A 17,063-nucleotide genomic window follows, 5' to 3' on the forward strand; every position below is an offset into this window, starting at 1 on the left:
TGTTGGACAAATCTGAAGTTTTCGATTTCACAACCATCTTTGCCTACAAACCCAAACACGTGGATTTTTCTCCCATTTTTTTGCATGTGGAATTATTCGAAGAGGAAGAATGCGCGTTTCGATTTGATCGACAAAAAAACCAACCACTGTCGTATTCCGAATGAAACCGCGTTTTGGTTGCATGTCCAATAGCTACCCAATCATTTCGAAAGGCGGTTCCTTATCCGTTTCCCGGCTTTTCTGTTGATGCGTTGTTGCGCAATAATGAAGTTTGATGAGGACATTTAGGCTATTGAGATCGACGTGCCTGGCAACTTTTAGAAAATGTAAGGTTCTGTATCTCCAACGAATAAGTCAATCAGTGCAAGCGAGATAACAATTACCAAGACAGTTAACATCAATCTTATGTGTTTTTTTGCTCTAATGCACTCCCAATTTTTACTTTCCTGCAATGTTTTCCAGGCGTGCGTGGTCAGCTGTCTAGCCAGCAGGCTAATTAGAAAAAGGGAATCATTGCTGTGGTTTGTGTTTGGGGTAGAAAAAGTCATGCTCTTCTAAACAAACTTGAGATTTCATTAGCTATGATTGATCTCATTAAAATATAATACGATATATTGTCGACTTTTATTCATTGGCGGTTAATTTCGCAAAATTGGATTAAAAAATCTCGCTGGTCAATTTTTACACAATAGCTGTTGCTAGCTCACAAGCAAACGTAATTGGATAAGTTTGCATATGTGATACGTTACATCTACGCGAGTCCGTTAGTTATGACGACAGCGTAGCAGCTAATAGCAGTGTTAACATTATACAGGTAGCCAAATATTACAGACACCAGCGAAGTTATGAAGTTGTTTCTTAAGCCAGTGAATTGGGAAGTCTTGAGCGGCCTCCCAGTGACATTTCGGAATGCAGTTCTTCCGTCTCTTGATTAGTAACGTTAAAGGTTATAGAAAGCAAATCGAACCGCATATGAAATTGATTTTGTCTTAAATTAGTATAGCATGTAGTTTTGGTTTTTTGGTATTTTCTTTGCATTTGCCTAATAAGTGTTCATTTTAACGAGCTGTTCCGTTTCAGTGACTAAGGTGTCCACACTTTCAGCATGTGGACTCCCTCAGAATTTTGTACAGAAAACTGTACAAGAGTTTGAAGATGAATACACTCTTTCAACGCATGCCACTGTTGCTCTCCCACATAATTTAATTTGCTCACATATAGACCAAATTTGCACCATTACAGGATTATAGGGTGTTCATGTTTGACAGCTGCACCTGGTAGCCCACTGGCTGTGCTGTACATGTAAGTGTCTTAAAACACATCCTTGTTGACCATTATATTTCACCTTTCAGAAAAAAATGGATCCAAACAAGCCACGGTTTCCTGGCTTGCCCGGTGCCCCCCGCATGCCATGGATGCAGCAGCAGGCACGGGGCAGAGGTCTGCTCCCAGAAGAACCAGCTATAGGTCGTGCCCGGGGGCTGCCATTGCCCGAGGAGCCTGGCTATGGCCGTGCTAGGGGCATGCCCTTACCCGGTCCCCCTCCTGCATTGCAGTATGGCAGAGGGACACCGTACGCTGTTGGGGAGCGCCCTGTGGGGTTTGCCCGGGGGCTGGCCTTGCCAGATCAAGAGTGCGGGTTGGGCCGTGCCCGAGGGCTGCTCCTCTCCGCCACTGAGCCGAGTGTTGGGCATTCGGGTGAATCGCGTCCTCCAAGCCAGGTGACTGGTTTTGGGCAGCCTGGGCCACAAGCCCCCCCGGAGCAGCGTGCTGTGACAGACCTCCCTACAGATATGCCAGGTCTGCAGGCAGAAGAGGAAGGAGTCCCCAACATAAAGCAGGTGAGTTTGATCTTCACTCAATTTGTCTTCCTTTTGATATGCCTCACACCTGGCCTTTACTGGAGTCGTATGATTCACAGGTGCCATTGCCCGCCCCCTCAGTATCATTGGTGTCCATGTTTCGGGGGATGGGGATTGAGCCCGTCAAGACTTCCTGGGGGAGGGGAGTGCCATCTCTAGGTAAATCAAGAGTCAAATCCAGATTAAAAGTAACTCCAGACAAAAATTGAAGGAGTTGAAAAAGAGTAATTATACTGAAAAAACTTTATTTCATCAAGATGAAGTGGCAATGTAAAACCGTAAAATATCTAGGTGCTTACGTGATTCTTTGAAATGGAGGGCTTTCCAAGTCCTGGACTTTTTGTGCTGAAGCCACTGGATTATTGCATCACGCCACACAGGGCGGGGAGCGTTCGGAGACGCCGACACAGAGCTGAAATCAACCGCGACCCCCGTGAGAGAGAGGTGGGCGGAGGAGGTGGGACGTGGAAGGTACGGAGCAAAGGCCCTATGTCAGTCCACCCAGGGTACCTGCGGGGTAACTGAGGCCCTGACCTCTCGCTCCGTTTGAATGGGTCTCCGGTGGCAACGCACCAGGAAGCTTTTAACATGAATTATGCATTCGTGCTAGTCGAGCTTCTCCCCATGGTTCTCAGTTCATTGCCTGAACAATGTTGACTTAAATCATTGTTGAATGAATTACCCTTTGGTTTGTCTAGGGACATTTTCTGATTGTTATGGAAATTTTAAGATACCATTGTAATCAGTTGTGAGCCAAATCCCCGTTAAGAACAAAGCTTTTCATTTATTAATAGTGGCAGCAATGATTATTTTACTGAAAAGCTAACTTCACATTTATTGTTGATTTTTATCTTTACACTCGTAGGTATCCAGCCCTGTTTTTTAATAACAATAACATGAGATAATTTTGCTGTGAACCAAACAAGTTCATGCTGTCTTATTCTCATATTAAGGCCAAAATCCTTTGCTGCAATTCTGGTCATTACATTTACAAGCTTTTCTGTTGCTTCTTTTGGAAACTGGGATCTCTGAAAGGCACTATAGCTGCCTATAGTGTTGTAACCGTGATCACAGGTTCTGGATTGGTTGCCATTGCCAGCAGAGGCAGGCCCTGATTTTGACATGTGTTTCTAGTGTCCTGGGACAGATGGTGGGCGTCGGGCGGGCCGCACCTTCACCCATGAGCTGGGGGAGGGGGCCCAGTGCGTCCCCTTTTCTTGCCCCCACCACCCTCCCATCGCCTGCCCCGCCTTTCCCTGAGCCCGCTCTGCCTGTGATGAAAGAGACCTCGAAGCCCGCAGGAAGCCCTCCCCCACCCGCTGTGCCCAAAGGAGAGCTCAAGATGGAGGCCCCACAGTAAGTTTCGTACTCACGGACGAGCTTTTCTAAAGTACGCTGCTCAACAAGTTTAGCTAATGAGCAGATTTAGCTAATTGCTCGCTACGGGGTAAATGGGGAAGCAGCAGAGTAGGCCTTCTGGGCTGAGTTTTCGGCCTGCTCGTGCTCAAAGAGAAAAGTGAGAGATAGCGGAGCGAGAGAGAAGACGGACGCGCCGTCCTTTTGGAAACCCGCTCCACGCCCCAGTCAAATTAGCTCCGCTCCACTCACGCTCTGTTGTGAACATCGCTTCTCTGTCTCCTAGGGAGGTCTTTGTTATTGCCGGCCTTTGTTTAGAATTTTCTGTTGACTCGCTTCTGTTGATCTTTGTTTAATTGCAGCGAGCCGCTGGAAAAGAGAGGCACCAAAGGAACCCCTCTGCACATCGGCTCAAACCACATCCCAATCTGCTGCAAGAACGAGGCAGTCTTTCAGTACCACGTCACGTTCACGTGAGCGTAGGAGCTTTGCTTTCGCCATTACTTTCCGCGGCTCCACCTAAAAGTAGAAGAATGCTGTTAGGCACAGCATGAAATGTCGTAGGCAAAAGTTCATGTGGTGCAAACTCACGTGCGGCGAATAGTAATCTGTGCTCGTGTGGTTCAGGCCGAATGTGGAGTCCATGGGCATGCGGTTCGGGATGATGAAGGACCACCGCTCCACCACAGGGGAAGTGATCGCCTTCGACGGCTCCATCCTCTACCTCCCTGTCAGGCTGGACGAGGTCAGCTGCCCCTCAGATCTGTGCAGTCCACACTAAGAGCATGTGAAGTGATGCACACTCCGTCTCAGTTCTCCACCCTTTAGGGCGTAGCCTAGCTTTGAGTCGTGAAACAGCTTCCCAAAGTGCTACTGTCTGTGCAAGTAATTTAATTTCAGATTAAACATATTCACCAATCAAACAATTGAAGTTAACTCTGATGCAAGGAAATATGAAAGCAGTTTGTGTTTGATAACGCTGTAATGAAATTTCTACAGCAGTAGTTCTCAAACTCGGCCCTGGGGGACCCCTGTGTATGCTGATTATCATTCCAGCCACAGTTGCAATCACAGAATTTGAACACGATAGCTTATCTGCTTAAACACATGCTCAGCCAGCTGTGACAGTATAAACAGGACCAGTTTCCAGGACTGGGTCTGAGAACCAATGGGCTACAGTGAACAGTCTACAGTCTTCTTCAGTGTGTAGTTTGGGAAGTTGTAGTGCCAGTTGAGCTGTACTGTTTCCGGTGCAGGTGGTTTACCTGAAGAGTGAAAGGCGCACAGACAACCAGGAGATCGAGATCAAGATCCAGATGACCAAAATCCTGCCGCCCAACTCGGACCTGTGCATCCCATTCTACAACGTGGTGCTGAGGAGGTGGGTAATGTGACTGGATTGGGGGCCCAGGGACACCATTCAGCGCTGATGGTGGGAGACCTTAGGAGAGAGCCTCTCTCAGGCTGCGTTGTGGGAACACTGCGGTACAGTCGCGTCAGTGTCCGCCATTTTCAAATCATCTCTTTGTTCTGTACGTGTGATATCGCCGGGTTTGCACAACAACCTCTAACAACAGCTGTGGAAGATCCCGATTGTCCTCAGGCGAAGCGGAGCGCTGATTTTGGAGATGGTCTACTGATTTTTGAAACCGTCTTAAGCTGTTTTCTCTAAAGCATTATACAAGCAATAACAAAAAAATTTAGTATAGATCAGTGGTTCTCAGACTCGGTCCTGGGGGGGGGCCCTGTTTATGCTGATTTTTTTTCCGACCACAATTGCAATTCCAGAATTTTAACGAGCACTTCATTTTTCTTAATTAGTGGTTTTCATGTTTCGGGGGATTATTTACCCTCTAAAGCCACATTGTCAGGAATAGCTATGCATTCCACAGTCTCTCATTTATAGTATGCTATGCTGCAAACAATTACATTATATATATATATGTATATATGTGTATATATATATATCTATATATATATATATGTATATATATATATTTATACTTTTAAAAAATTATTTTACTGATAGAAGACTCAGGTCACTAGGCTCCTAATTGTTAAAAGTGTGCACACATGGCCACTTAAACTTACCGTTTGGTAGATAATGAAGAATTCAAAGACAAAACAAATGATAATAAGCCAAATCTGTGTTGTCAAGTTAAACATTACATAGAACTGAAAGAACATGAACATCTTAAGGTTCAGCAGCCTTAACTGCGCTAAGTCTATACGGTCAGTATTTGCTCTCCTGTCATATTTTGTCGCGCAGAGTCATGAAGATCTTGGGGTTGAAACTGGTGGGAAGAAATCACTACGACCCAAAAAGTGCGGTTATTCTCGGAAAGCACAGGTAAGCGTAAAAAGGCTGCAAGATTCTGAAAAGCCTTTGGTCCAGCCACATTTCACTGGGGTGTCCCCCCCCCCCACTGAGCCTCTCCATTTTTGGTCAGGCTGCAGGTGTGGCCGGGCTACGCCACGTGCATGAAGCGCACGGACGGAGGCCTGTACCTGTCTGCCGACGTGTCCCACAAGGTTCTGCGCAACGACTCTGTGCTGGACGTCATGTGAGTTCACTCAGCCAGCATCCACCACGGTTCAGTATCAAAGGGCACCAGGGGGCGCCCCACTGAATAATTATCTGCAGTTCACCTTCCAGCTGTCTTTTGATTGGAGCTTGCCATGAATCTGAAGTATATTTGAAAATGTACTCCAGACTTCTATGCACAATGCACACCTGATTGGTGGCCCATACAAGGTTATTTTATTTAAAAAGTTTGACCCAAACACTTTCATTTGGATTTTGTTTCGGATTGGGGTTTTGTTTTAGCGACTCATCTTGCTAGCATGAAGAACGCTCACGCTTGTTTCACCGCTGTGCGCTAAGTAGATCTCTGCGTGAATTGTCAGCACGAGGCCCTGCGGGGGGGGGGAAGGGTAGTCAGCGCTGGCTTTCTCTCTTAACCGTACCGGCAGGAACGTGATCTACGAGAAGAGCAGGGAGAGCTTCCAGGACGAGTGCACCAAGGAGCTGATCGGCAGCATCGTCCTCACCCGCTACAACAACCGCACCTACCGCATCGACGACATCGAGTGGGCCAAGTCCCCGAAGGACACCTTCACCATGGCGGACGGGTCACAGATCTCCTTTCTGGATTACTACAGGTACCTGCACTTTGATATCTGTGCTGAAGCTTTGGGTTAGACAAGGTACTATATACTTCATTCTAAAAACAGGATGATTGTAAAATGGGTTGGACCTGTCCACTGTTTTAACTTTCACCTTCATGGCCATATTGTGAAATACTATACACCTCCAGTTGTGATTTGCTTTTTCCATTTGGAAACACTCTTTAGCACGTAGCGTAGATGTAACTAGATACGCTCTTCGTTTTAACAGCAAAAACTATGGGATTACCATAAAAGAGGTGGACCAGCCTCTGCTTGTGCACAGGCCCAAAGAGAGGTCAAAGCCAAGGGGAAAGGTAAACTATTTCTGAAGTTTTTTTTTCCCACTTCAAGTGATAGGTGAGTTCTCACAGATACAGTTATGATTTGTGTGTTTTATTGTATAAGTGTATTTTAAAAGCTGAGTGCTGATATGATTTTGATACATTTAACAATTCTAATCTATTACATCCATTTGTAACTTCAAACATTGCTGTTCCCGTTGACCTATTATTTTTTAGATATATTCAGCAGTTGTAATGTAGCCTTTTTTAAAAAAACCTTTGGGTTAGCTGCGTGTCTCTTCAACAGGTGATTACTGGAGAAATCCTTCTCCTTCCAGAGCTCTCCTTCATGACTGGAATCCCTGACAAAATGAGGAAGGACTTCCGGGCAATGAAGGCATGATATTTTATTGTATTTGCATCATAAATTGTGTTCAGTACATTTGTATTACAAATGGAATTACAGAGGCTTTCGCACGTAGTAATTATCCGTATGAACAATGTGATTTCTGATGTCATTTAAAAAGTGGAAACAGCGTTTTTGTGGTTCTCTGTGAGCTGTGTGTGTGTGTGTGTGTGTGTGTGTGTGCGGCCCCTCAGGATCTGACGATGCACATCAACGTGAGCGGGGAACAGCACACCCACTCGCTGAAGCAGTTGCTCCAGAACATCAACTCGAACAAGGAGGCCCTGACCGAGCTGGCACGCTGGGGCCTGGACATCGGCAACAACATCCTGGTGGTGAGTCCGTGCCCCCACACAAAGCACGGCTTTCGCTATGTCTGTGAAGCCTCTTAAAACAGCCAATGTGAAACGTGCTGCCCGAGAATGACAGTTGGGGATGAAACTGTGAGGTTTGTAAAAATCATATCCAGCTTGTAGACTGATGTCCTGGCCTCTGTCTTCTAAATTAGAGTTTTAAATATGGGGCCACGTGCTTCATGCCTTCTCAGATACACTGTCCGCTATTTTCTGGACAGGAAAAATGGCATATACTTATACGATAAAAGGCGACTGTATTCTCTGTCCTGGCAGACTCAAGGACGGACCCTGCCCATGGAGACTATCTGCATGCAGTCGGCCTCCTTCGTCACGACCGCTGATGTCAGCTGGTCCAGGGAGGTAGTCAGGGATGCTTCCATCAGCTGTGTGAGTGTGGAACTAGAGCTGGACCCAAGTGCTCAGCTGCCAGAGGCACAGCTCACGTAGTGTCGGTTGTATATCACCAATCTTGATGCTGTGCAGGCCAGAGTACTTAAAACTTGTGGGGAACTTTGTAATGGAGTAGTGGTAGTGAAAATTGTGTGACCACGTATCACTGTTGTTGCGGAATTACATTTGCTTGACGATGTTTTGTGGAAAAGTACATTGAAAGACTGTGCCAGAATGTGTATGATAGAGATTATCCTGACATCCCTACACTCTCCCCTAAAGCTGTTTCAGACGATATATTGCGCTGTCCAAAACCCAGTCGTGTTGAATGGACCGTGTTGCCCTTGCCCTATATGCTGCTCTTAGATTCCCCTGAACTGCTGGGCCGTGTTCTACCCGCGGCGCTGTGCCGAGCAGGCAGAGGAGCTGGTGGCCACCTTTGGGAAGGTGGCAGGGCCTATGGGGCTACGACTGGACCGACCAATCCGCGTGGAGCTGAGAGACGATCGCACCGAAACTTACGTCAAGAGCATCCACTCCCAGCTGACCAGCGAGGTGAGCAGCTTCCCGCCTGGGTGTCCCTGTGCTTACACGCTTGTGAACACATACTCGGTGTTTCCCCTAGAACATTTTTATTAGTGGGCAGGGGTGTGGACAGAGGCTGGGAGAATGAGGAGTGCGTGTGGTCGGTGGTTGTGTTTGCACTGGGGACAACATGGATTTATAAAATTCACTATGGGAATTAAAGAATGCGCGATATATGAGTAGTCTCGTCCCGAATTAACAATGTCGCCAGCTCTTCGGTGCTCATACTGCTCAGGGAAATGACGGGTGAAATTAAGAAACAATGGTAAATCTAGGTCCTTGTACAACTGTCAATTGCAGACCTTGGCTTATTTTTCTACATTTGAGGCTCATTGAAATGGTATACTTAAATATATTAAATATAAAGTTTAAAATGTCACTTTTGGAAAGTAAATTAGGCTTTACTGATAGAATTACGTTGAAAAAGGATTGCGTTGCAGAGTGAGGTTGATAGGGTTGAAATGGCTTGTACTTATATTTATAATTCTGATACCCTAACCATTTTTATCTTAGAAATTCATATCGCAATGATGATTAAAAAAAAACATTCCTGGGAACCTATACATTTCTTTTGTTGCCTTTCTGATGATGTGAACAGACCTTTAATGTCCCTTTGAAACCTTTTCCCCTCATTCTCTGTCCAGCCCAACCTCCAGATGGTAGTGTGCATTATGACGGGCAACAGAGACGACCTGTACAGCGCCATCAAGAAGCTGTGCTGTGTGCAGAGCCCTGTCCCCTCTCAGGTCTGTATCTCCAGCCGCTGAAGTGCACTGGGGCCTGGAGGTCTCTGCCCCTGTGTGTCTGCTGTGTATTGGTACTGACAACTGTTGGGGGAAAAAATAGCATCTGCTTATCCAGCTAACTCTGTTAATCGTGCTTCGTGAAATACCCCCCTGGTGCACTGGCAATCACTGCCTATGCACACATTTGCTGAATCAATTCTCCTCTGCCTGTATTTCATCAGAGGAGACTTCTTTGATTGTAAACACAGGAATGCAGGAAGGCTAAAAATCCTGCATAGTATGCCTTTAATGTGAGCCTTAACTTAATTATTAATAACTATTTTTAACCGTGGTTTGCATTAATGTAGGCCATAAATGTCCGGACCATTTCCCAACCGCAAAAACTGAGAAGTATCGCCCAAAAGATCCTGCTGCAGATGAACTGCAAGCTGGGAGGGGAGCTGTGGACTGTGAATGTCCCACTGGTGAGTAATCTTTAAATACATTTGGGTCTCTGTGAGCTCCTACAAAACACAGTAGTGTCCTTCTTAGGCGTGTGCTATGTGCATGCATGGTACAGTGTTCAAATTCTTAGCCTTCGACACCATGTTCCATTATCCTGAATTCAGACATGAGATTCAGTGGACAATTTTCGCCTAAGACATTACTCCTTTGTTTCTCTTCTTGACAGAAACAACTAATGGTGATTGGAGTCGATGTCCATCATGACACAAGCAAGAAGAACCGATCAGTCATGGGCTTTGTGGCAAGTCTGAACAGGTAGTTCATTGAGGATGTGAAACACTTTTCCCAGTCAAACAAAACATTTGTGTCCAATGTTGTAAAATAAGCTATTTTTAAAAATCCTTTATTCTGTGTTTTTTCCCCTATCCGCAGTTCACTGACAAGATGGTATTCAAGAGTGGCATTCCAGATGCCCAATGAGGAGATAATCAACGGCTTCAGGGTGTGCCTGCTTGCAGCCTTACAGAAGTACTACGAGGTAAGTCATTCGCTCATTCACCTTGAGTGAGACATGCCGGTTGTGCAGCTGTATCAGGTTTTTTGAGTGTGATTTCATTCTCTGGATAATCAGTTCTGGTGCATTTTGCCCTGTCAGTTGAATCACACCTTCCCGGAGAAGATTGTGGTGTATCGGGACGGTGTCTCAGACGGCCAGCTTCCAACTGTGGAAAAATTTGAGATCCCACAGCTGCTCAAGTGCTTCGAGACGTTCCCCAACTACGAGCCCAAACTGGCGTTCATCGTGGTCCAGAAGAGGATCAGCACCACGCTGTACTCCTGCTGCGACGAGCGCTTCGGGACCCCCCCTCCCGGGACCGTCCTCGACCACACGGTCACCAACAGGGAATGGTTAGTACTCGCGAGCTCAGGGCAGGGGCTCAAACTGCCGTGGTCTTCATGCCCGCAATCCTCTCTGCTTCAGCCGCTTCATTTGTGCTGAATTGAAGGCTTTTCTCCTCGCCGTACAGGGTGGATTTCTTCCTAATGGCTCATCACATTCGCCAGGGCTGCGGCTTGCCGACGCATTACATCTCTGTGTATAACACAGCCAACCTTACTCCTGACCATTTGCAAAGGTGAGCCCTACCGTTGAAACACATTTGCTTCTCCTAAAGGATGAGGGAAGTCATCACGTGACCTTTGTTTACCTCTGTTGAATTATGCATGTGCGCTGCACTGCTACCTGAAATATCCACAGTAACCATCTTTGGCTTTCCATATACTTCAGAGAACTTTCAACATGCAACTTCCTCGGGTTGAACAGAAGGAAAACATTTTGAACATTGTTTCACACGTACAGAAGTGAAATGAAGTGGCCTAGTCTTAAGTCGGATCAGAGGGAAAACGGATACATTCGACTTGACGAGCAAACGCTGATTGAAACGCTCTCCGCTCTTTTCAGATTGACCTTCAAGATGTGCCACATGTACTGGAACTGGCCAGGCACCATCCGCGTGCCCGCACCCTGCAAATACGCCCACAAACTGGCCTTCCTGTCGGGCCAGTACCTGCACTCTGAGCCCGCGATCCAGCTCTCAGATAAGCTGTTCTTTCTCTAAACAGCAGGTTGACCTGAGAGGCTGTATCCTGCCTTTAACCTGTTTTATGGCGTACAGCCACAACATGGTCAACTCTCAGAACACAAGTTTGTTAAATGTTACGTTTTGGTTATTCAGTCATAACAGTATTCCTTTATTTATTTTTATATCTAACAGCTGCAGTTGTAACTCTGTTGGTGTGAATTAAACAACTTTTCCTTTAAAGTCTTGACTGACATCTTTATTCATCTTCAGTATGTGGTCATCAGATCAACACATTGGCACATTGGCCATAATTTTGTCATAGCATTGGGCTGATGCTGAAAAATGCAAAGGTTTGCTCGGTGAAGGACTAGATATTGTTCTAGAGTCTTTACTTATTCCTGTTCTTACAGACCTAGAATAACTCATAGTTTTCAAAGACAGACCATTTGCAGTGCACAACCATACACTTCCCGACTCTTACGGTGCTTGCATTTCTTTAAGTGATGCCATGTAGCTAACTAACGCTATCTAACTTTTAACCAAAGCAATATTTTGTAGAATAATGAAACTACAAAGCTTAAAAAGCAAAAGCTCAATTTGCTGTAATTAATACAACTCTCTTGCTTAATCGAAAATGACTTTAGTAAACTGGCAACAAACATCACGGTAGCTGAGAACTTCATCGACCGTTCTCAGCTGCTCATTAGCTATCAATGACCAACCCAATCTCTCCAACGTAGCTATCATCTTGACGAGAAGCTACGTACAAGACGATCCAATGCTCTTGGACTTTGTAACCGTAAGTAACACGGAACTGCATAAGAATCACAGACTGTATCACATGCAGAAAACTTACGTTGTTTACAAAAATAGCTAGAGGCCAATATATTAATGCTGCTAACACTTGCTGGCTTAATGACGGCCGCTAAACAGCATCGCATCAAACCCGGAAGACAAACGATGGTCAAACATGGACGTCTTGAGAGAATTGTGGATGCTGTTTGCTTTTAAAGAGCACGTGGTAAACTTGGTTTCTTCGGAAGAACAAGGAGGCCCGATGAAGGTGACACACACGATATCTCACAGATCACACACACAGATATCCCAAGATGGCAACTTGTATTAGGTCTCTGTCCACTGCCAGAGTTGGGAAGTATTTTAACTCCAAAATACAGTTGAATAGACACTTAGACAGTAGGCTAGTAGCAACTTGCTACAAACAGCAGAAATGCATTGTGTAATGCAAAAGCAGCTAAAATAGATGAGTGTGTTACAATAGATACATGTTGATTATGACTTACTAGCTAGCAAAAATTGTGATGAAATAATCATAAATATGGATAGTAGTATTTCAGCTACTTCGCACTTTGTTCAGTCCCAGAGTCACATGCTATTATTTGACAATCCCTTGAATGGAAAAACATCCAGTCCACTTCAGTGTATATGCATTAAATGAATTTCACCACCAGGTGGTGCTGGAACCACAAACGTATTGCTTTGTTTCCCAGCCCTCTGTCTCTATAGCTTCAGACCTCTTAAACCAATAAAAAAAGAACAGAAGGGGGAAAAAAAACAGCTGAAAGTTAGGAAATAGTTTGAGGCTCTAAGACACAATGACAGAACCCATGGTGCAGCTGTCTGGAAGAAGCATACATTCTGCACCCCACATGCACGAGAAATAAGAAGCAAAAGCAACATATGGAGTTTGTATGTGTAAAGGTGCATGCATGTGCATGAGTGAGTGAGTGAGACTCTGCCTCTGCCTCTGCTCAGCACCCCCTGATTTAGTCCAGACTGCCTGGGATCGCAGCATCTCTACTCTCGCATTGTTGGACCACTACTGAGCCCTGAAGGATATCCTGATCCTGCCCATCTTCTGCGTCAAACTGCTGATCCCTGTTTTTTGGAATCGGAAGACGGCAAAACAATAGGGGAATACTGTCACAGCGGCAAAAAGAAGAAAAAATTCCTGCTTCTTCTTCTTCACTTTTTTTCCCGGGGTCAATTTTCTTCTGTTTTTTTTTGTTTGTTTTTTTTTTGTCCTCTGGAATAATGTCTGCCGGCGGGTCCACGGGGGCATGGTTTTCAGCAAGGCTTTGTGCCATGCTGGTGCTGTTGGCAGTGGGCAGCATGGAGCCGACCAAGGACAAGGCTAAAGATCGAGCCTCCTGCTATGGAGGATTTGACCTCTACTTCGTGTTGGACAAGTAAGTTCTACATCCTCTTACCTGTACTCATCTCCTATCTCTCAGGATCTCTGGGGTGCACAGTTGTCGGTAAACTGTCAGTATGCCGCTCCATCTCACGGAAGCGGTCTTAGGTCCCACAATCCTGATGCATCGCAGCTTTTAGCACTTTATAATTTGACTTATCATTGTCTGTCGAATCTGAAACGGTTTGGTTGAATTTTGAAATTATCTGCAAAGGCTGAACTGCTGTCCTGGGAGTTGATGCTTGCTTTATTGGTACAACTCTGCTCTGTCTGGTGAAACCTACAGTCGATCAGTAAGTTGAAGCTGCAGTCCACGACTGTCTTTTGTTAGGATGGACACAGCTGAGTTCTTTTGGATTTTTGTACCATGCATTTTGACTGGCAGGTAGATGTCTGAAAATGTCTTCCTGCCATTTCCTTGTCATTCTTAGTTCTTTTGATTTTTAGACTAATAGCAGATGTGTGGTGTTGCGCTGCAGTAGAACAAATGAATTGTGGTTATTACAGGATATTACTGGGCATGCAAACCTAAGCATTCCTTTTCAGTCGTGCTGTACACCAACACAAGTCCTTCAGATGAGCTAAAGTATTTGTGCCCTGAAGATGAGTCACAGGTGGATTTTGTTTGCAGTGGATGTCCTTAATGATGTTTCCGATTGGAGTTATTCTTTTACAGACAGAAAGGCTCCTGTGAGTCTGGGAGTTTGGTATTCATAGTATTGTACATGTATGGGTTGTAGTTTCAGTAGACACAATCAACTATTTGACTTCTAAATGATCTATTACAATTCTATAGAACAATTAACAGCATATCCTGTATATTTCCTCCAAATTGATTAAAAAGCTGTCTGGCTATTGTTATGTGACTTACGATAATATGATATGAATTGTAGATTTTGGTGAGGAGGAAGGGTGCATCAATAAGTAGGTTAACGGGGCAGTGGGGGGGAGGGAGGGGGGCTGTTTGTTGGCTTCAAACTTCAACAGCTCCCCCTGGTGTGCTAGTGACGAACACAAGCAGCACCAGGCCTGATGCCTCATTTGCGGCCTCCACAAAACAGTGGGGGGGGGGGGGGGGGGTGAAGCTGGAATTGAGTTAGTGTTTTCCTTGGAAGGCATCAGTCAGTCTACAGTATGTTCAAGCCTATCACTGACCTGGATTCCTGAATGAGATGTACAGATTTTAAATCCAGCCCCAGTCATTCCTTTGAGTTCTGGAGCAGTTCACTGCCATAGAAATCCTTGTGTTTGTCAGTTTAAAAAAAAAATTCTTCCTCATGGCTCCAGAACAAACCTTTGACACAGGTGGTGAATCACTTACATGCACCATGACTTTAAAACTCATCAAAACAGCCATATTTATTGTTTCTAATTTCCATTTTTTACATTCAAATGTTGAAAAATTGTATTTCTGCCAGTCTTTCTATATTTCCTCTCCCTGTTGTGACTCTGAGGACCATTTGTTATCTTGCTGGAACTAACTCTCTGTAAGGCACTCTAGCAACTCCTAGAAAGCAGGTACTTTTTCTTTGGCTTGAAAATGCTGTTTTACCCTTTACCTGCACTGAGTGGCTGCAAAGATTCTTCCTCACTTGCTTTAAGCCAGTGTTGCCTGTAGACAAAAATGAGCTCTTTCACACAGCTTTTGTCTTATTGGTATCAAAATATTGTGAGATTCTACAAGGTTCTGCTGACCGGACTCTTGCGGTGTCACTTCAATAAGCTCTTTCCCTGAAGGACACTCTTGCTATTGTCCTATTTTTCAGAAATCTGTGCAAAAATGTACACAGGTTGTGGTGCACAATTCTAGAAAAGAGATAGAGCTAAAACCCCTATGCTGACTGAACCGAAGAGCTCTGTGTTGTCTGGTTCATATGGCTGTCGTCTGTACCACTGTGCTGCTGAATGATAGACCGTATTCCCATGCAGTGTTATTCTGCATTGCCCACCTAAATCTGATGCAACGCAGTGAGGGGATGGAAACCAGTGCCCGTGTCTGAGTCTGTACCGGGTGAGGAAAAGCAGCTGCGCGGCTCTGCTTCTGCACAATTAGGCCCCCCACCCCCTCCCCTTCGCCGTCCCCGCGGCTGCTTACGCAAACGCGCAGATGGATTTTCCAGTTACCGTGACTCCGACCGGCCGCCTCGGGCGGACATTTCTGTGGCTGCGCTGCACTAAACCGAATGGAAACTCGAGCACTCGGTTGTGAGATCGAGACGCAGATCTGTGAGATCCTGTGTGAAAGGGAAGGAAGGAGATTGTGCGATGTGTGACACACAGTATGAAAAAGTGAGGAGAATCTCCCATTTGTAGATTGTGTCTATCTTGCGGTATGAGCTGGAAGACGACTAAAATAATGTAGAAAACTATTTTAAAAATGGATGTTTTTACTGTCTTCATTGAACCTGGAAGTGTCCTCCAGTGCACACAATTCACCTGATCACCTAACCCTTGACTAACGTATCTTTATTTAACTATTTCTGGTTTCTGAAATTTTTAAAAATCATTTTGTGCATTACATGTGCATGGCTTTCAAGTCACATTGCTCAAAGCAAGCATGACTACTGGAGACTGGTCATGTGAATTGCTCTCTTTGTGTGTGGATGCATAGTGTTGTACACAATGCACTACAGCATGGGCTCTTGTTTCCACATTCATTGTGTGTCTTTTATGAGGGAATTGTTTGTTAAAGTCTTGATCTCTTAAATGAGATGAGATAAAGAGTGGTAAACAAAAATTGGCTCTTGTCTGTGGATGATTCCCACATTTATGACAGGGGTTTGGCGAGCAGATGGCAAATTGTAGATTGGAGTATTGGTTTGGACAGTGAAGAGTATTGGTGTAATTATCCTTATGTAATGTCTGGGTCACTGCAGTTTTATGGCTCTTTCTCTCCCTCTCTCTCTCTCTCTCTCTCTCTGCTCTCTTCCTTTTTCCTTTTACCGTTGAATTTTCATAGCAGATTAAGTCTATTTCTATAGTCTTGAAAAAATGTAGTCTGTTAGCCAGAGATTGTGATTTATATGCAAAATGTAGCTTGGCTTCCATGTATGAATAATGAATAATTGTGCGCTAATACTGTTTTTTAATGCTTTTGAATGTTAAATGAGTGGGCAAGTGGTAAAGAAGCATCTTGGCGAGGACTGCTTGTCGGGTGTATTTTTATTTTTATTTTTGGATTTCTTCTGTGCTTGTTTCCATTTTCTCAATGCTGATTTACATTCTTTATTGACAGCTGTTAAAAAAAGCTTTCAACAGCTTCTCTTTCTCTCTGTCTGCTTCTCTGTTTAGGAAAAAGGCTTCTCTGTTTATTAAAAGGCTGTATGTAGCCAAATGCCATATGAACATTTGTGCAAAGGAATAATACATTTGCAATATGTGACAGAACAGTTGTGTTATCTGATATCCATTCTTTTCTTTCTTTAGTTGAACAAAAGATGTAGAAAAACAAGAGTTCCGTCTGATCACTAACATGCAGCAAAAATGCTGTATCAGCAGAGAAGTTAAAAAGTACAGTCTGTTCGGCTCCAAGCCGCTCTATTTATTGATCCTTGTATTTTTCTTTCCCAATATTCTCATTGATGTATGGACCTTCACGTTACCGTATCCCCTTCTCTTGGCACGTGCCGTATCTTCAACGTCTCCCTGCTTAGCGCTTTTTTGCTCTTGCTTTC

The 17,063-nt window shown here is 44.7% G+C and overlaps 2 protein-coding genes across 3 annotated transcripts in view; both read left to right on the forward strand.

The window, feature by feature from the left end:
• The first annotated feature begins 213 nt into the window (after nucleotides 1–213).
• piwil2 (piwi-like RNA-mediated gene silencing 2) lies at nucleotides 214–11,417 on the forward strand. The gene is made up of 23 exons (XM_035380280.1): nucleotides 214–326; nucleotides 1,353–1,841; nucleotides 1,922–2,021; nucleotides 2,243–2,333; nucleotides 2,997–3,218; nucleotides 3,581–3,691; nucleotides 3,846–3,963; nucleotides 4,475–4,599; nucleotides 5,488–5,568; nucleotides 5,669–5,782; nucleotides 6,192–6,380; nucleotides 6,616–6,700; nucleotides 6,975–7,064; nucleotides 7,268–7,408; nucleotides 7,703–7,816; nucleotides 8,186–8,374; nucleotides 9,049–9,150; nucleotides 9,498–9,614; nucleotides 9,821–9,909; nucleotides 10,027–10,132; nucleotides 10,250–10,503; nucleotides 10,623–10,730; nucleotides 11,057–11,417. Exons 2-23 carry the CDS (start codon nucleotides 1,359–1,361, stop codon nucleotides 11,211–11,213), a joined length of 3,186 nt encoding a protein of 1,061 aa, XP_035236171.1. The 5' UTR covers nucleotides 214–326; nucleotides 1,353–1,358; the 3' UTR covers nucleotides 11,214–11,417.
• Nucleotides 11,418–12,164: 747 nt separating this feature from the next.
• Nucleotides 12,165–17,063, forward strand: part of LOC118207028 (anthrax toxin receptor 1-like) — a 40,145-nt gene continuing 35,246 nt past the window's right edge. The window contains exons 1-2 of one of the 2 annotated variants that reach the window (XM_035380283.1): nucleotides 12,165–12,240; nucleotides 12,951–13,384. In XM_035380283.1, the coding sequence (XP_035236174.1) occupies nucleotides 13,230–13,384 (155 nt within the window). In that variant the 5' untranslated portion in view covers nucleotides 12,165–12,240; nucleotides 12,951–13,229. Of the gene's footprint in view, nucleotides 12,241–12,736; nucleotides 13,385–17,063 lie in introns of those variants that run through there. The other variant, XM_035380282.1, reaches the window with a different exon arrangement.

Source organism: Anguilla anguilla, chromosome 10, assembly GCF_013347855.1.
Source record: "Anguilla anguilla isolate fAngAng1 chromosome 10, fAngAng1.pri, whole genome shotgun sequence".
NCBI lineage: Eukaryota > Metazoa > Chordata > Actinopteri > Anguilliformes > Anguillidae > Anguilla > Anguilla anguilla.